The 27,216-nt window shown below is 41.1% G+C and overlaps 2 protein-coding genes across 7 annotated transcripts in view; both read right to left on the reverse strand.

Annotated features, from left to right (window-relative positions):
* The window catches only part of DMC1 (DNA meiotic recombinase 1), a 46,708-nt gene extending 20,426 nt beyond the window's left edge, over positions 1–26,282 (reverse strand). The window contains exons 1-12 of one of the 4 annotated variants that reach the window (XM_032836678.1): positions 25,784–26,282; positions 24,485–24,533; positions 16,209–16,292; positions 15,381–15,425; positions 14,302–14,448; positions 11,348–11,430; positions 8,296–8,348; positions 6,516–6,557; positions 5,132–5,204; positions 791–882; positions 305–378; positions 67–181 (exon numbers count right to left, since the gene is read on the reverse strand). In XM_032836678.1, coding sequence (XP_032692569.1) covers positions 67–181; positions 305–378; positions 791–882; positions 5,132–5,204; positions 6,516–6,557; positions 8,296–8,348; positions 11,348–11,430; positions 14,302–14,448; positions 15,381–15,425; positions 16,209–16,259 — 775 coding nt within the window. In that variant the 5' untranslated portion in view covers positions 16,260–16,292; positions 24,485–24,533; positions 25,784–26,282. Of the gene's footprint in view, positions 1–66; positions 182–304; positions 379–790; positions 883–5,131; positions 5,205–6,515; positions 6,558–8,295; positions 8,349–11,347; positions 11,431–14,301; positions 14,449–15,380; positions 15,426–16,208; positions 16,293–17,676; positions 17,833–24,484; positions 24,534–25,783 lie in introns of those variants that run through there. The other 3 variants (XM_032836679.1, XM_032836677.1, XM_032836680.1) reach the window with 3 other exon arrangements.
* A 209-nt stretch (positions 26,283–26,491) lies between these two features.
* Positions 26,492–27,216, reverse strand: part of FAM227A (family with sequence similarity 227 member A) — a 79,202-nt gene continuing 78,477 nt past the window's right edge. For all 3 annotated transcript variants that reach the window (XM_032836674.1, XM_032836673.1, XM_032836672.1), the window contains one exon: positions 26,492–26,741. The gene's annotated coding sequence lies outside the window, so the exon portion shown is untranslated. The remainder of the gene's footprint in view (positions 26,742–27,216) is intronic.

Below are 27,216 nucleotides of genomic sequence, written 5' to 3' on the forward strand. Positions count from 1 at the left end.
TCTCTGTGAAGCCTACTCAACAGTCACGATGCTATTCTGATAGCACCACTTATTTTAAAAATCTACCTTCTGAGATTTTTTGGAGTCGTGACAACATCTGGGCCAATTTTTGCTGCCGTTCAGCCAACTCCCCACGACCGCTGAAATCCACTCGAAAAAGTGCCATTATTGAATCGATGATCTGCACAGGATTAATGTAAAAATAAATATGGAAATGGAAAGAAATTAATTTGGATTGGAATCAATAGAAGAAAAATAATACACTAAATAGCTCTGTGAGGGAGCAGTATAGAAAAGCTTGTACCAATAGCTTGAAGATGCCGGCTTCTTCATGGAACTTTGCTGCTACATAATCAAGTAGCTCCATCTGATGTTCACCTGGTGGGAAATGCAGTGAGAAAATGTTATAACAGCTAGAAGAAGCAGAGGCTAAAATCATTTATGGTCCTGGAGGCAAGCAAAAGAGAGTCCTGAAAGGATTTTCTTCATTATTCATGGCTTTATTAAATATGATTTCACATTCTGCCTTAGCATGCATGCCAAAGGCTACATTATCCAAAAAGAATGTTACTCTCCATTTCAAAGACAAGAACAAGAAGTCATCTGAGGGCATTTTAATACCTCAGGCCTTGCCAGATGATAAAATCTGTGGACTGACTAAATAAATTTGGAGGAAAGCAAAATGCAAAGAGAACAGAACAGCATCAAAATGTTGTAAGGATCAACTCAATAGCAAATCAGTGCCGCCAACCTTGAAACAGCCCAAGCAGCAGTTACATGGGGCTCTTACTGGTATATGCACGGGCATAAAGGACGTTGTCCAGTACGGCATCATGGTCTACATTGAAGCGGTCAGCAATGTCCCGAAGGCGATCTGGACGGCTGGAGCATGCCAAGATTAAGGATCCAATAAATCAATTCCAAAAAAAGTTTAGAACAACTACAAAAAATAATACCTTAAGTAAACTAACAGAGAGGCAAACATCATACCTGGAAAGGTATTCTGAAAGATGAGAATAACCACTTAAAATCTATATCAGATTTTTCCTTTTCATAAGTGCCCAAATTAATAAATAACTCAGTGTATAACAATGATAGAAATGATGAACACTGATGAATTTAAATACTGAATACTCTGATCTTTATAATAGATAAAGGAACCTAGTTGTTATGACCTATATTACATTTTACAAATGAGGACACTGACAAACAGAGATTAGGCAAATGACTCAGGATTATGCAGCAAATCAGTTACAAGGAAAAAAACAGACACTAAGATTTGTGACTCTCTTTTGATTTCAGTATAAAAATAGATCTATTCTAGGAAGATAATATCACTGAATTATAATTCAAGTCACTTCAAAGTGAATTAATTCACTCTCTTTAAATTCCTCGCTTGTTCAATATGAAGTAATTTAAGATACTGTTAACCATGAGTTGCCAACAAATGATAAATTTGACTACATGAACCAAAGTATCAGTAAGTAATTTCAAGGATCATGCGGTGCCTGGCTCATTTGTTTCAGCATGTGACTCTTGATCTCGAGGTTGTGAGTTCGAGCCCTACTTTGGGTGTAGCGATTACTTAAAAAAAAAAAAATCTTAAAAAAAAAAAGAATTTCAAGGATCAGAAGGAAATTAGCAACCTATGGTTTTGGTCTGTTTAGGGTTTAAAATCTCCCTTCTTCTAAAAGACTTGTGTTAGCTTTCTGAAATTAGTAAATTCATAGGGAGGCAAATTCAGTGTACCTGCAAATGTTTTTTGGAAGATGTTAATAATCACTTATAGCTATCTAAACAATAAAGAAGTAATCCACATTTTTTTAGGTCTTCGGTGATCCAAATATGGCTACAGTATTCTCTGAATTGATGTGAGCTAAAATAAAATCCATGTCTGTGTTCTCATTTCACTTTGTTTACAGTGTTTGTATAGTACCGATCACACTACAACTGTAAAATGAGGACAATTTACGATTTTATTTGTGATGTTTACAACTAGCTCTGTGTATGTAGAATTAGATTGTCTTTACAATTCCCCAGCCATCTATATCCTAATGCACTACGTGTGTTCTTTTCTTCAGAGCTTCAGCGACAACCACTAAAATCTTCCACTGCTCCTGAGTTTACCCAGGAGATATTTTTGGTGGACAGGTCAAAGCTGGCAGAGAATTGGAAGACACAGTAAAAATGCTTTTCAGCACACTTTTTACAGAATCTGGTTACCATGTGACTGAAAGTGTAAAAGTTGGGCTTATGCCGAAGGGAAGTTCAAATCAATTTTTAAATATTTGTTAGTCGATTACTATATGGAATTGATTACTATTTTAACCAATTACCAGTGCATTGAGGTATCATATACAGAGTTGTAAAACAATCCGTATTACAGGTTAATGTAAAACATAAATAAGAAGGCAAAATATAAACATACAAAAAGGAAAATATCAGGAGAGAGTAGTGTATATGTAAGAACAACTAAAGGAGGGGCGCCTGGGTGGTGCAGTGGGTTAAGCGGCCAGTTTTTGGTTTTGGCTCAGGTGATGATGTCATGATCCTGGGATCAAGCCCCACAACAGGCTCTGTGTTCAGTGTGGAGTCTGCTTGAGGGTTTTTTCTTCCTCTTCTTCTACCCTTCCCCCTGCTCATTCTCTCGCTCTCTTTCTAAATAAATAAATAAAATCCTTAAAGAAAAAAGAAAAGAAAAGAAAAGAAAAGAAAGGAAAAGAAAAGAAAAGAAAGGAAAAGAAAAGAAAGAAAGAAACTAAAGGAATGAGAACATTCCATTGGGGCTCTTGAATGTCCTTGTTCCCCTAAGCTGTCCTCCCTACTCCTTCTTGCAGAAGACTTGGCTCCTAACTATTCTTCTCTATCATTCTTGATAAAATCCAAATTGCCCAGGGATGCCTAAGTGGCTCAGTTGGTAAAGCCTCTGCCTTCAGCTCAGGTCATGACCCCAGGGTCCTGGGATGGAGTCCTGCGTTGGGCTCTCTGCTCAGCGGGGAACCTGCTTCCCCTCTCTCTTTGCCTGCCTCTCTGTCTACTTGTGATCTCTGTCTGTCAAATAAATAAATAAAATCTTAAAAAAAAGATTTTATTTATTTATTTGACAGACAGAGAGACATAGTGAGAGAAGGAACACAAGCAGGGGGACAGGGAGGAGCAAACTCCCCGCTGACAAGGATCCTGATGTGGGGCTAGATCCCAGGACCCTGGGATCATGACCTGAGCCAAAGGCAGACACTTAACAACTGAGCTACCCAGGCGTCCCTAGATAGTAAATTCTATAACAGATTAAGAAGGATGAGGTTATTTACATTGGGTATTTAGAGAAGATTAGAAAAGGTAGGCCTTCAAAGGAGAGCCTCAAAGGATTTGTGTGATTCAGGAAGACTGAGGTAGGGACAGACGGATCAAATATCCAAGGAGGATAGAAATATACCATGCAATTCCTCTATGACTGGCCAGATTAACATTTAAGAGTGAGAGCAAAATAAAGGCATTTTCAGACATGCTAGGGCTCAAAGCTTACTACCCAGATTACTTTTCTGAAAGAATGACTTGAATAGGTATGCAGAGAAAACAAAGATATGGGGAAGAAAATTAATGAATACCTTTATGTTAAGACTAACTAATTGCTGATGTACAAAGTTTTCATGTTTTAGAGACAATTTTAGAGAATAGATTGGATCCCTTTGCCTCTACTAGTGGCAATAGTCAGTAGTGAGCTTGGAGAGCTAGGTTGGGGCTTCATTGTGAAAGGCCTTACAAACTTGTGTGCAAGTCTTTTCTATTGTTAAAAACAATTTCCTCTGAACCTGATACCTCAAACTACTGTATTTCTTCTTCTGTTTATTGGTTAATAGCACACTGGCTCCATTCTTTATTATTCATTTGCAACAAGCTTCCATCATCTTCTGTAACTGCAAATGCTCTCTTGGATTCCTAATTTCAAATCTCAGTGATCTTTCTCAGTTTGTGCCTTCTCTCTCTCTTGCTGACTACCCTTTTCTTCTTTAAACTTTCCTTTTGCTTAGCTTCTACGACAGATTTCCTTCTACTTCCTCTGTCTCTATGGCATCCTCTTTTTTAGTCCCTCTTCCTAAACTTAGGCACACAGGGAAGTGATAGTCTCAGTTCTCCTCTTGTCTAAGTCCTCCCACCCTTTTGTTTATTCCATCTATATTATCTCTGGCTCTACCCTTTCTCAGACAGAGTCCAACATTTCCAACTGCCATGTGGATGTCCTCCTGTTCCTCATACTTAACACACTGAAATGAAACACACCTTTTGTCTGAACCATGACCCTCCCAATTCTGTCTTTATCATCATTTCTCTCCCAATATAGATAAAAAACCTGATAGTTTCTCAAACTTCTCTTTCATTTGTCTACCAAATACAGTCATCAAGTCCTATCAATTTTCCTAATATTTCTTGTCCCCTTTTCCTTTCTAAGATTCTTATTTTTACATGATCTCTATACCCAACATGGGGCTCGAACCTGCAACCTTGAAGTCAAGAATCACATACTCCCCTGACTGACCCAGCCAGGCACCCCTTGTCTTGTTCTTTTTATTCAGGCTTCCAGCCTAGGTCAAGCTCTCATTACTTGCCTAGAATATTGCAAAAATATCAATTTATACCCATCATCTGGTTTTAAAGCCCTTCATATCTAAGACCCAAGTCATCTTTCCAGCCTTAATTCTGAAACATCTTATATTTCAATTAAACTACAATTCTTCCTGTGACCCAACCACATTCTGCCTTTTCCCATCCTGTACTTTTGTTCTCTTCTTTCTTTTCCCTTTATTTTGAACCATGACTTTGAGTCAACAATCTCCTTCCACCTATTAAGTACCATCTTTAGAGAAGTAAGAGGACTAAAAACAAATAAAATATAAGTCCCTCTCATGTATTTATTTTGTGAATTTTACATCAAATACATCTAGAGAAGTGAGACTTTTTTAAAATAAAAAGTGACTCGAAAACTCTATCAACAACTGATTTCCCTGTGGCTCTTCTCATTATTGCTGGTTTAGGGGATGATTATATGAATGATATACTTCAAACTTTCTTTTATAGTAACATTACTACATCACACTACTATGTAAGCAACTTATTTAAATAAAAAGGTTACAAAGTATTTTCTGTATCAATGAAGATAATCTTTCCTCCTGAATAGCCACCTGCTCCTGGAAGTTGAGCTGTCACTAGGAAGCAATTAAAAAAATGAAATAATATTAATAGAATTGAATAAACTTTGCACAAGCAAATATATAAATTAACAGGATTTATGTTGGTTGCAAACCTTTTGTCAATCTGGCAAAAAATCATGATCCTTTATTTTCTAAACAGCATGTTATATTTTTATATTACTAACCAGTGGTAAAACTATAAGTATTCTATCAGCATGATAATTCAACAAAGAACGTCCATATCTCTCACAATCTTTAGTTCTCCTAAAGAAAAGAATTTAAATATTACTTTTTTCCTATAAGAAATAATCACAAATATAATTTATGCTATATAGCCCATTTGAGTCACCTTTCAATTAATGCATGTCAAAATTTAAAATGCATTTTCTTTATAGGCATTAGTAATTGACACAAAGGAATTTCTTTATGTTAGAATCATGGATTATTTCATTTATTTTTCAAGACAACCCTAACTTTGGCACTATCATTATGCCTATTTTACTGATGGGGAAAATTCAAAAGGTGAAGAATTTGCCCAAGGTCACACAGTTATTAATGGTAGAGCCAAGACTGGGGCCAGGTGCTTTGATTCCAGAATCTACTTCTTTTCTTTCTTTCTTTTTTTTTTTTTTTTTTAAGATTTTATTTAGTTATTTGACAGAGAGAGAAATCACAAGTAGGCAGAGCAGGAGGCAGAGAGAGAGGGGGAAGCAGGCTCCCTGCTGAACAGAGAGCCCGATGCAGGGCTCCATCCCAGGACCTGAGCAGAAGGCAAAGGCTTAACCCACCAAGCCACCCAGGCGCCCCCAGAATCTACTTCTTAACTGCTTGGCCATGCTCCTTCTGCTTAGGTCAAAGAAATGTGGAGTAACATCTTTGTACAAAAGGAGGCATTTTTGTTTATTCTGTTTTAGAAAAATTTATTTTTAAGTCTTTCCTAAGGCCAACTTTACTTCATGGAAAGTTAGAGATTCTAGGCCTCAACTGATTTGGGGACATTCTTGTTGATAGAATATAGAAAAGATGGATTGGGGAAAATGGAGACAGTGAGGTCCTCTACCCACCACCAGCACTACACACATATACCCATTCACTTCCTCCTGGTTTCCATTCAGGTGTTCAGAGCGCAGAGTGCAGCACATACAACATTACCTCAAGCGTCAAACATTCAAAGACTGGCTTTGGTATTTGTGTAACCATAGGCAGGTTAGTTTCCTTGCAAATTCCAGATTACCTGAGATTATATAAAGTACCAGGCACAAAGTACATGACTAGTAAGTGACTGCTATGATTATTATTGTTATTGTGGTTGTTATGTATCCTTACCACAGAGGGTATGAGAGAGCTGGGTTTTTCCAGTACGAAATTCTGTGAAATATAGAAAAAAGGAAAACCACATAGTTAATTTCTAGATATTTTCATAAAGAACAAAATACAGTCTCAGAGTATGATTTTCTTTCCAACTGTCAAATCTTACACCTAAAGTACCACTGTGTCATGGATGAAGCCGGCAATACAAGGTGTTTGCTCATAGAACTGTCCTTTAGAAAAAATTTATTTAAACCAAGTTTTCCTTAGTCATTGTGAGATAATGGAAAAGAGGACATGGAAGCTCCACCCCTCTTCCCTCATATATTCTCCTACTCATCTTTTCCCTCTAAATATTAATCTGTAGCCTTTATCACGTTGTTTAATAAAATGGTAAACATGAGTGAGTGTTTCCCTGAGTTCAGTCAGCTGCTTTAACAAACTAATCAAACCCAAGGAAGGGGACACTGGAATTTTGGACCTACAGCCGTTTGTCAGAAGCACAGGTTTAATCTGGGCTTGTGACTGGCCTCTGAAGGCGGGGGATTCTTATGGGACTGAGTCCATACTTAGCCTGTGGAATCTGGCACTGTCTCTGTGTAGGTAGTGGCAGAATTGACTTGAATTCTTGGATACCATGCAGGTGTCCAAGAATTGCTTGTTGTTGTCGGGGGAAATGTCCATGTATTTGGTGACCAGAAGTGTCAGAAGTGAAGTGTTTGTGTGAATAGGAAAAGAGACTCACAGGAAAAAAAAAATACACAGTAGGAAAGAACTGGGTTTTCCCTATATAGGGGAAAAAACACGAGTTTTTTCATTTTAGTCATAGAAATGAAAGTTTAAGACCCTACCACAAGGAAGGAGAGCCTGGGGTTGTCCCACTGTACTGAGATCCTCAAAGGAAGGCTGAAGTAGTCTCAGACTGGTGAGACGCCCTACCTTCCAACAGAAGCAAATTCTCTTCTGGAGAAAAACTTCCCCACTCACCAGTTTAGGTCCAGTGAGCTCCCATAGATCAAAATCAGGCAATAAGCTCAGAAATATCAATAAATAAACAAGAGAGCAAGCCATTCAACCCTGACAGTTGACAGGAATAATAAAAAGCAGATTTATTTCTCTATGTCAACAGAAATACCAACAACAACCACAAAAAACAGACTAGTTCCCCAAGGATTGCAGATACTGGAGTTGCAAGGCACAGCATATACAATACCTGTGTATAAATTGTTATGAAGAAAAATAGAGGGGCCCCTGGGTGGCTCAGTTAGTTGAGTGGCTGCTTTTGGCCCAGGTCATGATCTCAGGGTTGTGGGATGAAGCCCTGCATTGGGTTGGGTTCCCAGCTCAGCAGGGAGCCTGCTTCTCCCTCTCCCTCTGCTACTCCCCCTACTGTGCTCTCTCACTCTCTTTGTTAAATAAATAAATAAAATCTTTTAAAAAAAAGGAGAAGAAAAATAGAAGATAGAATCAGGGAAGAAAAAAATCTACTATGTCCATGGAACATGCATATCCTAGAAATAAGATTGGTTTCATTACCCAACTACCTTCTGAAGGAATGAGGAAAAGAAATTCTTTTTTCTTTTATGGAAGTCAGAGATTAAAAAAATGACAAATGCCAACAGGACCTCTCTGTTAATGATGGAATGTCTTTTAGGCTCAGGATGATCCTGTATTATAATTGAGATTTCAACATAAGTTTCAAAGTAGATATACAATGTACTATTGGCTGTTTTTAAATTATATATGTATGTGTGTATATAATTTCTTTCATATAACAAAATAGTAAGGTTCTACTTACCTCCAAAAGCTTCTGTGATTGCCATGCTTTCAATTCCACCTCCTAGCAACTTACTGGAAATAAAAAGTAAGCATTCGTAAAAGGAACAGAAACAGAGAGATCGAGAAAGGAGAAAGTGTACCATTAATGTCATATCTGTCTCTCTCTCTATCCACCATGGACAGGAATTCTTGGCGGAACAAATGACATGCTAACTCTTTAGAACACAGATTCTGCTGTATATGGGCAGTGGATCAACAAAAGATCAAAAAAAATCTTTTGTTCTTGCTCTAGCTTCTAGGTACCAATAGGAAATGGGCTACACAGGCTTAGGTCTCATCATTCTTTAGAACTAAAGCTTGAGCAAATGGTTTTAGTTATTAACTGGGTTGTTCACATTGTGCTTGGGACTGTGTTTCTAAAAGTCAACTGAATATACATTCAGTGGGAGAACAGAAGAAACGGTAATAAGTAATAAGCAAAATATGTGGTAAGTCAGATGTTATTAAATTTATGAATAAAAATTAGATCCAGAAAGGAGATAAGAAGTGCAGAGGATGAAGGCAGGGAGTTTATTTATTTATTTTTTTTTAAGATTTTATTTATTTGACAGACAGAGATCACAAGTAGGCATCGAGGCAGAGAGAGAGGAAGGGAGGCAGGCTCCCCACTGAGCAGACAGCCTAATGCGGACCTCGATCCCAGGACCCTGGGATCATGACCCGAGCCGAAGGCAGAGGCTTTAACCCACTGAGCCACCCAGGCGCCCCAAGGCGGGGAGTTAAATAGTTAAATAAAGTGACCAGAGAAGACCTCATTGAGTAGATATTTTAGCCAAGATCTAAAAGAGGTAACAGCAAGCCAGGTAGATATAGGAGGAAAAAGTGTTCCAGGCAGAAGAAATGGTAAGTGCAAAAGCCCCGACGCAGGAGTGTATCTGGCATGTTCTAGAAATAGCAAAGAAGTCAGTGTGGTTGGTGCATAGCAAACTGAAAAAAGGATAAAAGATGAGATTAGATTAGAGAGGATTTTGGCTTTTGCTCTAAAATGAGGAGTCATTAGAGTAGTTTTGGGCAGAGAAATGTCATGATCTGACCTAACTGGTTTTTGTTTGTTTGTTTGTTTGTTTGAAGAGAGTTGGGGGAGGGGCAGAGGGAGAGCATCCCAAGCAGACTCCCGGCTGAGCACAGAGCCTGAGAACTCGGAGCTCAATCCCATGACCCTGAGATCATGATCTGGGCCAAAAACAAGAGTTGAAGGCTCAACCAAATGAGCCACCCGGGGGCTCCTGACCTAAGTTTTAAAGGGATCATTCTGGCTCCTGTGTGAAGAATAAATACTAGGGGCAAGGTCTGAAAAAGAGAGAGGTTAGAAGTTACTATACTACTCCAGAGGCAAAGTTAATAGGTAATTTAAACTAGTAAGGTAACAGTGGAGGAGGTGGTGGAGAATTAATTGAATTCTTATTTCCTCTTTTTTTCTACATACACACACACACAGGAAAAAGATATAAACATTATAATGGAAGGTTTCAAACATAAACTAAAGTGGACAAAACACTATAATAATGAGCCATCAAAGGGCACCTGGGTGGCTCAGTAGGTTAAAGCCTCTGTCTTCCGCTCAGGTCATGATCTCAGGGTCCTGGGATGGAGCCCAGCATGGGGCTCTCTGCTCAGCAAGGAGCCTGCTTTCCTCTCTCTCTCTCTACCTGACTCTCTGCATACTTTGTGATCTCTGCCTGTCAAATGAATAAATAAAATCTTAAAAAAAAAATAACGAGCCATCATGTACCTCTCACTTAGCTTCAACAATTATCAACTATGAACTCATGGTCAATCTTTTTTCATATAAACCTCCAACTACTTCCTTCCCTTTTCCTGTTATTTTAAGCAGATACAGGACAACATATCATTCATCCTAAATATTTCCGTAACTATCTCTAAAAGACGTATGCTCTTTTTTTAAACATAATCATATCATCATTATTACCTAAACAAGTAGTAATTCCTTAATAGCAACTATACAGTAGGTGTTCAATTTTCCAACTATCTCATAAATAGCTTATTTTTTAATACTGTGCTTGAATCAGGATCCAAATGAAATCTACATATTGGAGATTAGGTAATATGTCTTTTAAATCTCTTTTAATCTCTAGGTCTTCTCCTTGACTGCATCTGTCTTTTGATTCTTTGTAATTTATTTGTTGAAGAAACTGGGTGGTTTGTTGTAGAAGGTAGAGCACACTCTTAATGAGTAAGAGTTAGGGTGTGAGATGAAAAAAAAAAAAAGTGCCAAGGACGACACCAAGGTTTTAGTTCTGAGGATTAGAAAAGAGGCAAATCCGAGAGGAGGGAGGCTTTGGGAGGTGCAGATCTGGGACAGATAACAGAAGTTTGGATTTGGACCTGTGAAGTCTGAACTGCCTGGGAGACATCCAACTGGAAGCAATATTTGACTATGAAATCCTTTTTTCTTAGAATACCTTATGAGGACAGGGTTTTGAGGAATAGTTTGTAGAAATGCTGCTTTTGTTCAAATTGCTCTTGGCCACTCGTCTAACCTATGAACTAGTAATTCTGCCTAGGAAGGTAAGGGGAAAAAAAACACAACTTAGTCAACTTGCATTAGGAAGATGATAACTATGTCTTAGGAATCTTGAGATAGTAAATAAAAAGGGAAGTTAAAGCAGCTGATGCTAAAGAGAAAAAAATAACCCACTGGATTATTTCTTGTAAAATATTCAACCTAAACAACTGATTTTTAAGTAAAACCAAAAGTGAAATGGAATCTCCTTTATCAACAAGGAGAAAAGAAAATGAAAAGTTAAACTGATTCTCAAGACGGTTTTTTAAAATACAGGCTGACTCAGAAACTACTTATATTTTGGGTCTGAATTTCTTGTAACAAATTTAATCCTGCTTCTACAAATTGTCTGGAATTTGTTTGCTTCAGTAGAATTTTGGAAGAAAAAGAAACAAAGAAAAAGAAGCTATTTCTAACAAACTCAAGAGAAGAGATACAACAGTCCAAAGGTTATGTCTAGTGGTCATAAAAAATATGAGGTACACACTCAAATTCCTGGCTCCCAGTGGTGATATGGAAAACCATCTTTCTCTTCTCACTGTACTCAAAGGCAGTCAAGAATCCTGGCTCCTACAAAAAGACAAAAGGAAAGGTTCAAAGGGGTATAAGATGATAGTTTCGTTTCAAATGCTGCCCCAAACTCTACTTGATTATCAGGGTAATCATTTGATATGAGCTACAGTTCATTAGTCTTTGAAGGCAGCAAAAGATCGTGGTTAAGAAAACTGACTCTGAAGCTACCCTATCTAGGTTCAAAATAAGTGTCTAATACTTATTAGTTGTATGATTTGGGGTAAACTACTTAATTGTGCTGTTCCTCAGTTTCCTTGCTTGGGCCAAATCAGGATAAGAACAGTGATAAGTCAATCAGAGAAAGACAGTTATCATATGATCTCCCTGATATGAGGAATTTGAGAGGCAGACTGGGCGGTTTGGGGGGTAGGGAAGGAAAAAATGAAAAAAGATGGGATCAGGAGGGAGACAAACCACAAGAGATTCTTAATCTTACAAAACAGACTGAGGGTTGCTGAGGGGAGGAGGGTGTGGAGAGGGTGATTGGGTTGTGGACATTGGGGATGGTATGTGCTATGGTGAGTGCTGTGAAGTGTGTAAGCCTGATGATTCACAGACCTGTACCCCTGGAGCAAATAATACATTATATGTTAATAAAAAAAATTTTTTTTTCAAAAAGAATAGTGTCTCTCTCATAGGGTAGCTGTAAAGTTTAAATGAGGTATATTTATGGCATAAAGCAGAATGGTATTTTACCGAATGACTCAATTGATTTCATTGAACAGCATCATTTTCCACTCGCTCTGGAAGTTTCAAGGAGCACAGAAATTCCAGTGTTCACTATTCACGAGACAATATATATTGCAATGGTAGAAATACTACTTATTTGACAAATCAATAAGCTATAGCTGATGCAGTAGTCTAATTAGCAAGAAGAGGCCCGATGTGCTCTCATGACATGGTCTAATGTATTCCCCTTAAAATAAGATTTTATTTATTTAAGACAGAGAGAGAGAGAGAGAGGCATGAGCACAAGCAGCAGGGAGGGACAGAAGAAGAGGGAGAAGCAGCCTCTCTGCTAAGCAGGGAGCCCGATGCAGGACTTAATCCCAGGACCCAGGGATCATGACCTGAGCCACCCAAGTACCCCTAATGTATTTCCCTTTTTGTTTTATAATATAACAGTGGCTTTCAAACTTTGGAGAACTTAAGAGGGGTGTTAAAAAAAAGCCCAGGCCGGGGTACCTGGATGGCTCAGTCAGTTAAGTGTTTGATTCTTGATTTTGGCTCAGGTCATGATCTCGGAGTTGTGGGAGAAAGCCCCACATCAGGCTCTGGGCTGGGCGTGGAGCCTGCTGGGGATTCTCTCTCTTCCTTGCCCTCTGCCCCTCCCCCATCCTCTAAAATAAATAAATAAATAAAAAGTTTAAACTCACAATTATTTTATTTTATTTTATTTTATTTATCTGACAGAGAGAGACAGTGAGAGAGGGAACACAAGCAGGGGGAGTGGGAGAGGGAGAAGCAGGCTCCCCACAGAGCAGAGAGGTCAGCACTGGGTTTGATCCCAGGACCCCAGGACCACAACCTGAGCCAAAGACAGACACCCAACAACTGAGTCACCCAGGAGCCCTAAACTCACAACTCTTAAAAAAGAAAAACGAACCAAACCAAACCCAGGCCTTCAATGAGTCTGGGACTATGTGTTCTTTATTAGCCAATCCAGGTCATTCTGATACACAACAATGTTTGGAACCACTGTACTATGAAATTAACTTCCTTTTTCTCTCCCCAACCCCCCCCCCCCCCCAGTCTCTTTCTCTCTAAGAATAAACAGCTTTAGTTAAGAAAGGATGCAGACTCTGGGTATAGTAATGGATGCTTGAGAAGGAGAGGGATTCTTTTCTTTGATAATGGGGATTAATTTGCAAAGAAAATAAGACTAATGCCTATGAGCTATAACGTGGCAGTTTTGCAAACTCTGGGTACTGCTTGAGGGCAGTTGTGGAGCTGGCCTGTGGGTATACTGTCTGAATTTACTCAGAAGTTAGAGCAACTGAGCTCGGTTCAGAGCAGCTCAGTTAGCTGCTCTCCAAGTTCAGGACCATACCACCACTATCATCACTGCCACACTTCAGCTGCCTCTGGGTGAGCAAATCAAATGGACTTGCTGGGAACGAGACTCTTACATACATATGTAGACATACATGGAGAGCCTTGTTCTTCTGCAAAAAGAGAGACTGGTGGCTCTGCACGTTCCTGTTTCCAGCGATAGTGCCTCCACAGAACCCCCAAAAGGTCAACACAAAAGCTTGAGTCAAAGACATGTTTTTGCTTGGAGCCTCTTCGTTGCATGGGCCACTCAGTATGTGTGGGCCAGCTACAAGGTGTGAGTTCAGCTCAGCTTTAGCTCATCTGCCTCAGTGACCATATTCTTGGTCATATTTTTCTCGACCGTACACATGCAGACCCACACTTAGTTTTTTTCTAACCCGATGCTCTCTTACTAATTGGCCTATACCAGGAGACAGCAACTTCTTTGGTGCTAGTGCTTTGCAACAACCAAAGATACAATATTTGAGGAGACAAAGTGAAAACAAGGAGGCGTTAAGGCAGAGAAACAGAAAGGGAGAAAAATAAATAAAAAAGGAGACCAAAAAATTTTTTTGATAAAAATAAGTACCTTTTTAGTAGTATTCAAGTCTCTTAACACCTGTCTCAGTCTGTCAAAAATTAATTGTTGTTGCTTTGAAACTGAAGTGATAAAAAGTTAATGTGAGGGGGTATAATAGATTGTGATCTACAGAAATTTGGGGTCCCCACAGTAGTTTCTGGTGTTCATGAGAAGTGTAGAAGGTCCAATGAGAAAGGCTATAGAGCCTCACAGACACTTCTAAGCTAAAACAACAAAGAACTGATTTTGCTTACAATGAGTTTGTTGGCTGCCTCTTTAATTTTGTCCACTTTTGCTTCTGAGAGCCCTTTGACATTGCATAGTGCTCTTCTAGTTGTCATCTGTATCCCTTTGATGGTACAGATTCCTACGGACTTCAGTTTCTTAATGTCAGCCACGTTCTGTAAATAAAAGAATGGGTGCAGCAGATTGATAAAATGCCAGCCTGCAAGGCTCCCATACTATGTCATGTGCTTTTGAGTCCATCTCCTTCCACCAAGATGCCAATTTTATCCAAGCAGCCAGGTGGAACCCACCCACCATGTAGCCAAATGTTCTGGAAATATCTGAGTAGAACATATCCAGCACGCTGCCAAATGTTCTGGCTGTGCCCTGATTTCCCAAGAATGTTAGTGAGACCATGGCAATGTAACAAGGAATTCAAAAGAGAAGTCTGTTGGTGGAAAAGCTAGCAAATGTATCACACGTTCGCCCCCTCAGTTCATCTCTTTCCTTCTAGAGAACTTCATTATGATTATGTTCTTTTAAAATTAAATTTTTTCCCCCTAGATCCTTGGAAAATGCAAATAACTACATCACCAAAGGACTAGGATTTTCTCTTGCTCCTATTTTCTAAATCCAACTGAAAGAGATTAAATGTGAGGGCTTCAAAAAATAATGTCAGGGAAGTTTTACTATCAGTGAATTGCTGCTGAAATGCATCTACTTAAAGTCTGATTTCAGTCAACATTATTTACTCTGATCATCTGCCACAGAACTGAATTTTTTGTTGATGAAGACAGGGGTGGGTAGCTCTGAATGCCTCCAGTTGGACCAGTGGTTCTTGGCTGGGGACAGTATGCCCCCTTAGAACACCTGATAATGTCTGGAGAAATTTCTGGTTGTCCTAACTAAGAGGGTTGTTACTGGCATCTAATGAGTGGTCAGGAGCCAGGGGTGCTGTAAACATGCAACAAATGCACAGGAAAGTCCCCTCCCTGCCCACTAAGAATTGCCCATTCCCAAATGTCAGTAGGGTCAAGGCTGACAAACTCCGAATTGAACAATTTCACATTGAAAAATTACTTACATGGAAAATTGAAAAAATACTTACAATCCCATGTTTTTGTAACAGGTCAATGTCTTGAAACAAAGATTCCTGGAGGAGATGGAACAGAAAAAAAGGGAGCTTTGATTCTTCATATCCAATTGTATCATATCTTTTAAAGAGTTAATTCAGTATTATGAGTCACTCCAAAATGCCTCAAATTCCACTTTCCTAGACAGAGCGAGTTGGGATCAATAATGTTTTTTCAAACACATTGTTATATACTTAGAAGATGCACCAACACTGAAAGGGTTGGGAAGCCCAGTATTTTTGTCGTGTCCTGTCTAGATTTTTAAGACCTTAACCCAAAGGAGTGGAACAACATTTAACCTCTTTACTTTTTTAAAAAAATTTATTTATTTGGTAGACAGAGATCACAAGTAGGCAGAGAGGCAGGCAGAGAGGGGGAAGCAGGCTCCCCGCTGAGCAGGGAGCCCGATGTGGGGCTCGATCCCAGGACCCTGGGACCATGACCTGAGCAGAAGGCAGAGCCTTTAAACCACTGAGCCACCCAGTCGCCCCAACATTTAACCCTTTTAAAAATATGTTTTCTCAAGTTTTTGCCCCACCAGACCTTGAACTCCTTCAGTACCAGCATGGATTGATACCATTATGGCCATACCAGTTAGGTTATTAAAATACTTTCATGCTAGTTGCTAAGTAGCTAATCTTAGCCCCCCTTGCCAAACAAGTCATTACATATTTGTAATATTGCCTCTCCCTAGCACTATGTTTTCTTTCCACTCTCAGTTTCTAAAAATAGCCAACAGAGCAGGAACTTCATTTTTGTGGAATGACTGAACGTCTACCCATGTTTCGGCATTCTAGCCATACCTCTTCATCTTGGAATCCTGGTTCTTCCAGCACGACTTGATCCTCCTTCATCTTGAAAGGTGAGCAGCAGAAAAATAATCAGTTCTGGGAAAAGAAATATTATTTAGGAAGTAGTCATAGATCAAAATCCTTTGCTCAGAGACCTCCCTGATTTCATTTCAAAGTCACCAAGGACCAGAAGAGCAATTAGAGAAACATTTCATTTAGAATGTCTGGGCTGGTCTATCTGCTTTCTGCTGGGCATGTGACATTGTTTCTTTTGTGGGTGTGTGTATGTGAGGGTTGGGAACTTAGTTTCTACTCCTTTTCCTGAAAATTGGTTACTTTTCTCATCTTTTGATTTCTTAAAGCACTGATATCATGACTGCTAATATCTTTTTTGTTGTCTTGGAATACTATTTAGTATTCCATGTTGCTGTTTAACCTTTCACGTTTATGTTAACAATACCAGTTTTGTTAACAACACGAATTTTTACCTCATGTCATTCTTCCTGTATCTCTCCTGGCTCCTAGAACTTAGTCTAGCCTCAAGCAATAGATTTTAACTTTCTCATATACGATGAATGCCTTCCTGCTTCCTAATTATGAATGGGCTCTTTTGCAACATATTGCTTTGTTTCTTAAAACATTAGCTCTATTTTGTTTTGTAATATTTACTAGTCTCAAAATTTTTTTAAGATTTAAAATTATGTTAGATACCCAATATTATGATAACATGAGGGCCAATAAGCAGCTACATGGAGGCTTAAACATTGTAGTAGTTGTTCTAAGATCTCGGGAATCTACAAAGCATGGCCATAGTATACAATGTGGTCCAAGCAATCAGTTTTCTTGGTTTATTGTGTTTTCTCGATTCCTACCAAAGTCACGGTTGGGGCCCAGTAGAAGGGACACCAACTGCTAGGGTAGAGGTATGTTTGCTGTCACCTAATTCCGCGGAGCAGCACAGTATCTGAGGCAAAGAGGAGACGACGTGAATGGGATCTTCGGGAATACTGTCTGATCTGATCTACAGGTAAACTTATATAGGACGACCCTAAATTCCACACTGCCCTCATAGAAGAAAAAAATCGTTCATTTCTTCTCGCCTTGATAAAACGAAAGATAGTTCTTTCTCAGGTGGCCGTGGATGGATGTTAGAGCTGGATCCTAAAAGCAGGCTCCCTGCCACCTCGGTTTCAGGCGTCGCAGCTGGGGAGCCGCCATGGGCATCTTCCCGACACCCGGTTTCCCCCAAACGAGGCCGAGGAGGCCGAGTGAAGACTTGGGTCCGACTTGCTTTAAAATAATGCTGCCGGAAATCCCTCGGGGTCACTGAGATTTCCTCCCGGGGGTGGGGACAGAATGCAGAAAGTCACCAGCCCAGGGCCCAGCGACGACCACCAAGCCCCACCAAAGGAAGGAAGCCTTGGCTTTCCCCTCACATTCTTCACACGCTCGCCCTTTTGGCCACAGACCCCGCTCGTACCTACAGTCCCGCGAAGTTTTCAAGGTCACTCCCTTCCACCCCCCGCCCGGGCTTTCCCGTCCTCAGAGATTCTGACCCCGAACCAGAACGCTGAGACTGGCAGCCCTCGCGTCACTGACCAGCAGGTTTGGCGCCAACGGACGAGAGTCTGGGCGCAGGTCCAGCGTGGGCGGGGCCGGGCGCTGACACAGGGGCGTGTCCACAGTGGGGGCGGGACATGGTGGGGCTGAGACGAGACGCGGCGTGGAACAAGAGTGCGGGCCCTTACGGGGCGGGGCGGGGCGGGGCGGGGCGGGGCGGGGGCGGGGCTTGCAGGGAGGCGGGGCGGGGCCCGGGTGAGGTAGGTATGGGGGAGGAGGAGCTAGGAGCCGCTTCCACAAGAACCTCGCGGGAGCGCTCGAGGGGGAGAGAGGGATTCTGAGGCAGAGGAAATGTTATGAGGAGAGGGACCCTGATACGAGCGGAGGCTGGGGGTCTCCATTGAGCTGAGGGAGATGCTGAAGTGGGGAGAAGACTCCAGGGTGGGGACCCTGAGGAGACGTGTGGAAATTAGGGGGCCCTGAGGAGGGCGCTGAGGTGAATGAAGACAGGCTGCTGTGAGAAAGAAGGCCCTAAGGTGGGGGTTGTTCGAAATGGAGAGAGGCCGCTGGGAAAGGGTCGTGAGGTGGACAACCGAGGCGGGGAGCGGGCCGTCAGCGAAGGTGGCTGACGTGGCGGCAGGTGCCGCGCAAAATGCTTGTCTTGTTGGGGGACCCTCAGGTCAGGAGGTGGAGTATGGGATCCTCACTGAGACCCCAGCATTCCTGATTTCCGTCCCTTCTCTGTGGCTCCGTGCCATCAGCCGCTCGCTCTCTGGCAGTGAGGCACCCAGGGCCCATTCAGGATGGAGAGTAATTTTTCTGCGTCTGAACTTGAAATTTTAAATAGACAACAGAAGCCAAGCATATTTTGGTCCAGCTTTTAAATAGAAATTTGGGGCCCGCCTTCTTGCCAGCACAGCCGTCTCTGGCGGCGTCATCCTGCTCCCCTTAAATGGAGACTGACTGTTGACGAGAGAGTCATGAAACATTTGAGAGAGCATCTGTTGAGGTGGAGGCTAGCATGGGTGTCTGTGCAAACAGTTCTCGGAGTTCAAGACCTAGTACAGGACGACCCTTTTTCTTCAGTGTCTGAATCATTTTGTTGGAATAAATAGAAAAAAAAAAAATTCCCACAATAGCAGTTGGCATTTTGTAGGACATTTTTTTCCCCCCTCAGAGTGGATTGTTTAAAAAGCCAACAAATAACTACTGTAGCTCCTTCAAGATCTTACTTTCCAGAAACAGAGCCTGTCCTTCGTGTTAAATGGAAATCAGTGCCGGGTCTGGGGATGGACGAACTGGATAGAGGCGATAGGCCTTCACCTTGACACCTCACCTAATGATTGTAGAACTGTCGAGCAGCTGCTTAGGTGAGGACACCCAAGTGTATGGAAGAGCTGCAAAGAGCACAGCAAGACGATTTAGGGAAATCTAACATATGTAGTTTGGTGTAGTGACAGCTGGGAGAGAGAAATGTTCATAATATTTGAAGGTTGTGTGCACTACACTTAAAGAAACAGAAATGAGCTTGGGAACGACAAATTCATAAAATGAGGATAAAAATCGTGTTTGGATATGGTAATGATGGTTATAGGCAACTTAAAAAAAATTTTTAACCCAAAAGCTGTGGGTAGTTAAAAAGTATACTTGAAGACATCCACTCAAATCAGGCCAAAAAAAAAAAAAAAAAAAAAAAAAAGGACTAGCCTTTCATATCATATAAAAATTCTGAATATGATGATGGTGATATTTCAGATCAGTGGGGAAATGATGAATTCAGGGAATGGTGTTGGAACAACTAGGTAGCCATCTGGAAGAAAAATAAAATTAGAACCCTACTTCACGCCTTATACCAAGATAAATTCCAGATGGATCAATGGATTAAATCTGAATGTAATAACAAACGTGCTAGAAGAAAATGAGACAATTTTTTAATTATCCCAGAATAAGAAAAATCTTTTAAAATATGACACAAAATTCAGAAGCCATAAAATACTTATAAAAATGACTACTTAAAAAAAATCTGCATTGTAAAATGCTACTTTCCCATTTTAGATATAGAGTATGGGGAGCCAGAGCTTTTGTATCAATCAGTAACTAATTAGTAATTGTGTCAAACAGCTTTTCCAATTTCTCAAATCCTTCGGTGAGTCTATAAATCCTCTACAAAATTTTTAAAATTTCATTTTAATGGTATTCTGAAAACAACTAGGCAGCGGGAGTACCGGAATTTTAAACCATTACACTTTACTGCCCCTCTGTGGACAACTGCCTTATAATCAAAAAAAAGTCCTATGATCCCACTGTCTGCAGTCGGGTTTCCTCAAACTGGTGCCTGTGGCTGTATGTTCTTGGAGTTTCAAGAGCTCAAATATGGGAAATGCTTTGGTAGAGAACTTAAGAATGAAAGATCATCACACGAAAAAGAATTTCACTGAGTATCTCCCCTTCAACAAATTTAATCCGTTCTAAAGATGTTTATTGAATCCCTATTATTTGTCAGACACTGTGCTAAGGGTTATGTGCCGGGGATTCAACAACCAACAAGATACAAACCCTAATGGGGGCTATAGATTGGTATGTATATAGGCAATTACTATAGGCAATTACAGTGAAAAACACACACACACACACACACTCACCCCCAACTCACACACACACACATCAGTCATTTGGGGGCTTTCTCATTTATTTATATTTATTTCCAAATTTGAAAAACTTCCAGCTTCAGTACATAGCTGCCCAGAGAGGCATGCCCCTGACAAGTTATTTAACCAATATTTACTAAACATAGCTTGATGGGGTGCCTGGGTGGCTCAGTCAGTTAAGTGTCTTGCCTTTGGCTTGGGTCATGATCCCAGGGTCCTGGGATCAAGCACCATTTCTCTCTCTCCCCCTGCTTGTTCTCCCTCTCCCTCTCTCTCTCAATAAAATAAAATCTTTAAAAATTAATAAGCACAGTTTGATTCCAGCTTTCTGCTGGATAAGGAGATGAAGACAGGTCTCTGCCCTTCAAGAGCCATGAGTGTAGTAAGGGAGATAGACACTGAAACATAATCACACACAGGGCAAGGTAAGAGCGATTATACGTGCATTTAGGTAACAGGTAGGTGTCTCACTGCACGATCTTCCCAGAGGAGGTGACCCTTAATTTGGGGCTGCGAGGACAAGGGAGGATTTGCCAGCTGGGCAGGGTGGGAAAGGCAGAGGCAACACAGAGGCTTATTTAGGGAAATGCGAGTGGTTCTGCTGGGGTGGAAAAGTGCTAGGGAGAAAGTAGCTCTCAAAAGAGCAGGACAGGGGGTGCGTGGGTGGCTCAGTGGGTTAAAGCCTCTGCCTTCGGCTCGGGTCCTGGGATGGAGCCCCCAGTAGAGTCAGGCTCTCTGCTCAGCAGGGAGTCTGCTTCCCTTCCTCTCCCTCTGCCTGCCTCTCTGCCTACCTGTGATCTCTGTCTGTCAAATAAATAAAATCTTTAAAAAAAAAGTGCAGGATGGAAGCTAAAGGTAACATCTGATGACAGCCAACACTTAGAGCACTTTCTCCTTTCCACAGATTAGTGCAACCCCTCATCACAAAGACACCAGGAGATAGGAACTATCATTACCCCTATTTACAGACAGGGGAACCGAGGGACCAGAAGGTAAAACAACTTGCTTGAGGCTCAAGGTCTGGCTCCAGCATTGATGCTCTTAACCAACATACTAAACCAGTATATGGCAGACCCTGTGTATTCATAGGTGATTTTATTTTCTGTTTATAGAAGTACAGTTTCAGTACACATCGGAGTGGCGACTAAGCCAGGCTTACATAGTACAGATGAGCCAGTTACTAGCTGTGTCGTCTTGGAGAAGTTACTTACCCTCTGTGCTTCAATTTCCTCATCTGAAAACCAATAATAGTAATTGTGAGAATTAAATGGGTTAATACATGCAAAGTATTTGGGTTGCTGTGTGAAGAATGGGTTGAAGGGGAGAGAGGTCGAGAATACCGAGGAGAAGACTGTAAGTCAAAGCCAGGGGTGGTTCAGCCAAGAAAAGCCTCTTGAGCAGCACCCGGGTGGCTCAGTGGGTTAAAGCCTGTGCCTTCGGCTCAGGTCATGATCCCAGGGTCCTGGGATCTGAGCCCCGCATCGCATCGGGCTCTCTGCTCAGCAGGAAGCCTGCTTCCCCCTCCCTCTCTCTGCCTGCCTCTGCCTACTTGTGATCTCTGTCAAATAAATCTATCTTTAAAAAAAAAAAAAGGCCTCTTGAAAATGGGGACAACTGCACCTCACTCACAGAGTGAGAAGACAATAATATAGCGAGAAGACAATAAAATAAGGTGGAAATATGCTTAAAAGTGTTAGTTCAGGGGTGCCTTGCTGGCTCAGTCAGTGGAGCCAGTGACTCTTGATCTTGGGCTTGTGAGTTTGAGCCCCACAGTGGGCGTAGAGATTACTTAAAAATAAGATCTTTTTAAAAAAAGTGTTTAGTTCAGGGTGCCTGGGTGTCTCAGTTGGGGGAAGTGTCTGCCTTTGGCTCAGGTCATGATCCGGGAATCCCAGAATGGAGTCAGGCATTGGGCTCCCTGCTCGGTGGGGAGTCTGCTTCTCCCGCTGACCTCCCTCCTCTCACGTTCTTTCACTCTCTCTCTCTCTCAAATAAATAGAATCTTTTAAAAAAAAAAAAGTGTTTCGTTCAGAGTAAAAACCTTGAATGGTTTTATTATGGACAATTTCTAATATATACAAAGGTGAAATAATATATTTCCATCACCCGCCTTCAACAATTTTCAACACATGGCCAAACTTATTTCACTTAAATCTCCACCCACTTACTCCCCCTACTATTTTGAAGCAAATTCCATACATCATATAATTTCTTCTGTGAATATTTCAGTATGTCTCTCTAAAAGATAAGGACTCTTTTTAAAAACATAACCATAATGCCAATAGCACACTTAAAAATTAATAAAAATTAACTTTTAATTATTATTAATTAAAATATTCAATTGTTTCATCAATGCCATCTTTTTTTTTTTAAGGTTTGTTTCAACTGGGATAAAAAAATGTCTACATGTAGCAACAGACTGATGCCTTTGACCCTCTTTTGAAAAATCTATAGATTTCCTTCTTTCTTCCTTGTGACTTGTTTAAAAAGAAATGGAGTAATTTTAAAAAAGATTTTATTTGAGAGAGAGAGAGAGAACAAGCAGGGGGAGGGACGGAGGGAGAGGGAGAAGCAGGCTCCCTGCTAAGTAGGGACCCTGACTCAACTCGGGGCTCAATCCCAGGACTCTGGGATCATGACCTGACCCAAAGGTAGACGCTTAACTAAGCCACCCAGGCACCCCCAAAATGGAATCATTTTTAAAAATGGATTTTTCCAGAGCCTGGATTTTGCTGATTGCATCCTGGGTGATATGCTCCTCTGTCCCCGGTATTTCCTGTTACAGTGGTTGGATGTAGACTCTAGATCAGGTCCAACTTTGGTTATTTGGTAACGATTATCTTCTAGGTGGTCTACCATTAGGAGGCATTTAGTGGTTTTTTATCTTTTGTTAGCGGCTATTGATGATCAAGCTAGATTAAGTCATTGGGGGTCACAAAATAGTAATATTTTAATTCTGTTCCTTTTAAATTTATTAAGTGGAATACTTCTAAAAGAGGAACTTCCCCTTACCTACTATTTGGTTACCTGGTAGTAAGGTTTGTATGGAAATGGCATGATAAAAGCTGACTTTTGCCAGATTTCAGAGTAATGAATTGGTTCCCTAGTATCTTTCAGTGGTGACCAATTAATCTTTTTAAAGCAACAGTATGAATATCTAAGTGAAAATGTTTTCTGGGATTTTTTTAAATTAAAGATTTTATTTATTTATTTGACAGAGAGAGTGATCACAAGTAGGCAGAGAGGCAGGCAGAGAGAGAGAGAGGGGGAAGCAAGCTCCCTGCTGAGCAGAGAGCCTGACTCAGGGCTCAATCCCAGGACCCTGAGATCATGACCTGAGCCAAAGGCAGAGGCTTAACCCACTGAGCCACCTAGGTGCCCCCGAAAATGTTTTTGATGTACTTCAATTCCAATTATTATTACAATGCTTAAATTGTCCCAATCTTTTTTTTTTTTTTTTCAGTAAGCACCAGACCCAATGAGGGGCTTGAACTCATGACCCTGAGATCAAGAGTTGCATACTCTACCGACTGAGCCAGCCCGCACCCCTAAATTATCCCATCTTTAGCCAATGAGATCCCAAGTTGGCTCATGACTTTCTCGGACGGGACTCTTATCTTTAGTAGCTTTTCTGTTGTCTAGTGTAGCAAGAGGTTTCGTGTTCATCTCATGATTTCCCTGCCCTAGACGGGGAACCAGACATTTCTTCAAGGATCCCTGAATCCTTTTAGTTCAAATAGTGTTTCAAGTCCACGGTCTGCTACTGCGGTCTTTATTTCTAGGTCAGTTCAATGGATAGAGTTAGGAAATAGGTTTTTTGTTCTGTTTTAAATAGGTTGAGGTATAAGTGACATACAAGAGAGTGCATATATTTAAAATGTGTCTACTCCTGAGAACCTTTCACCACAATGAAGAATGAACATATCCATCACCCCAAAAGCTTCTTTATAAACACTTTCATTCTCTCCTCCCCTCCACTCTCTAGACATTCCTCCTCTCGGTTACTCAGGCAACTGTTTTTAAACATAAAATACATCCTTAGTTCATCATCAGTTCAAAATCAGGACAGTAGGATTTTACCTTCATCTCTTCTACTTTAATGTGCTGAGGGTGCTAGTTCTCAGCAACACTGGGAATGACAGAATTAGAGTATTACACAATTACTCATTTGTTTTATCCATTACAGTAAATGCTTCTTAAATGTTAGTTCCCTGCAACACTCTATCTAGCCCCTTCCCCTTATAAAGGGCAAAGAATCCTTCACCATAATTTTCCCTTCTAATAGTTACAAAGAACAGAGACAGGTCTTTTCATCTGGAATTTCCTGAGAGGCCTATGGTTAGGAGTCCTCAGTAATTTCTGGAAGGGGTCTGTGCAGAGATCTTGGCCCCAAGCTGTGCAAAGGATTGTCCCGAAAGACAATCTGGGTCCAGAAAACCAGGACAGCTTCTGGGTGGGGGCTAGTAGAAACAGATAGGTTGACAGGAGATTACAACCATTATGGTAACTGCTACCATGATGGAGGGGCATGAAAGGCTGTGGGAGTGCACAGGAGAGGTCCCTGTGCCAACTTTGTTGGTGGTGTATCAGGGAAGGCTTCCTGAAGGAGAGGATGCCTATGTGGGGTCCTGAAGGTGGAGCAGGAATGAGTGATATTGGGACTTCATAGCGGGGAGGGATAAGGGATTTTCAGGTACAGAAGCAGAGGAAAGACCCAGCAATAGGAGAAAGTATGGCTCCTTAGAGAAACTGTAAATAAAGGGCTAACTGCAATTTGAGTGGGAAGGGAAGGCGTGAGAAACCTCTGGTTATCTTATGTGGCGCCTTGCACATGGCAAAGGCTCCGTATGTCCTGGTTTCGGGAGAAGTGTATATTAACAGCAATGACAACAACAATAGCGGGTAGCAATGGCCAAGTGAAATACCCCTGTGCCGAGAACGTTGCATAAATTATCTCATTTAATGATCACAACACTACTGCGAGGCAGGCATTCCTTTTCTGCATTCAAGAAAACAAGTTCAGAAAAGGTCAAGTTACACAGCTACTAGGCCTAACGTCATACATCTATCATGAGGCAGGGTAGGGACTCTAAGCCCTGAATTTTGGGGGGCCAAAGCTTGAACGCTTTCCTTATCACCCTTCCCCCATCCCTTTACTGGGACTATTCAAGTGAATATACGTTATCTGTGGGAGACACTGGAGAGCCCAAGAATGTACTTATTTTCTTCTTGGTTCAGGCAAATAGCCATCTGCTTCTTTTCTTTCAACTTCGCATTGCCAGGCAGACTGCTATAACACAGACCAGGTCACCTCCTAGTGCCCTAAGGACCAAGTGATAAAAGCCACACCCATCAGCCCAGCTCCTTCCACATACTCACCCCTGCACCTCTGAGTCTCAGGGAAGTCGCTTTTCCATTTGGATTTTCTTGGATTCCACACAGATTTCTAGCAAAGCTTAATGTATCTATTGGCTTCTACATCCTTCTCCCTCTCTTCCAGGCCATGTGCACCTTAAGGCCAAGTGCTGTGTCTTTATTCATCTCTGTACCCTCTGGGACTGCTGCAGGCATGGTAGACAATAGATATCTAGAGGGCTTGCGCAACCCCTCCAAATCTCGGTGTCCTCCCAGGAGAGATGGAAGTGACAATACTCACCTTGTGGGGAGCCACTAGGAGTAGGTTAACCCAGATCATGTGTAAGCCGGACTTACCAGAGTACTCAGCATATCATAAGTACTCAGTAACTGTCTCCTATGATTACTATTACTGTGTTATATAATAATATTAAATCTTCCATAGTATTACCACTAATAAGTGAGTGAAAGAATTAGTAAGTGAATGCATGAGGGAATGAGGTGACTTAACTTCAATTTAAATCCTGACTTTGGGGGCGCCTGGGTGGCTCAGTGGGTTAAAGCCTCTGCCTTCAGCTCAGGTCATGATCCTAGGGTCTTGGGATCGAGCCCCGCATCGGGCTCTCTGCTCGGCAGGGAGCCTGCTTCTCTCCCTCTCACTCTCTGCCTACTTGTGATCTCTGTCAAATAAATAAATAAAATCTTTAAAAAATAAATAAATAAATCCTGACTTTGTCCAAGGGTAGAAGTGAACTTTAATATTCTTTGTCCCATGGACTGGAAACAACTACATGTGTTGTGGTATTACTGTTTTGTTTGTTTTGTTGTTTCTGCTTTCGATGAGACCCAAAAACATGGGCAGGCTTCAGCCAATAGTTGTCCCCATTCTTGGACAAGGGTTCATCCAGGAGAGCTAGAAGGTGAGGGGTTAAGGAAGCTGGATTCACTTCTCTGCATTGGTTTTCACTTCTTTGTGTCCTCCCTGTAGATGAATCATAAAAACATAAAGAGAAAAAGATTAAAAGGTCTATGTGATGAAGAGAATGGAAGTGAGTCCGCAGGGTTACATAAACAGCTTAAAATCAACCACCCAGAGTGAAACTAGTCAGAAGACTGGGAAATGAAGGTGAAATGGACAGACTATGTAATGTGTCTGAATGTAGTGTGGGGCAGATTTGTATAACCAAGGGGAAATTTGGAGATAAATTGTGATACGAACATGACAAAAGAAAAAGGCAAGAAAACAGGCAGATTAAAAAGAGAGAGAGAGACTTAGTTCCAGGGATAGCAGAAGGTTCTATAGGAAAACAAAAATCACCACATCACTCTCCATGGCTCATGTCAATTGTGTTGATGGTATAACAACGCTGATTAGTGATCCACACCAAACCACCACAGAAACACACCGCGAGGATGAAATAGGAGGTATGTGCACATGAGAGAGAGCCCAGTCCTTC

This window comes from Lontra canadensis, unplaced genomic scaffold (genome assembly GCF_010015895.1).
Source record: "Lontra canadensis isolate GAN:19392208 unplaced genomic scaffold, GSC_riverotter_1.0 scaffold93, whole genome shotgun sequence".
In the NCBI taxonomy this organism is placed as follows: Eukaryota; Metazoa; Chordata; class Mammalia; order Carnivora; family Mustelidae; genus Lontra; species Lontra canadensis.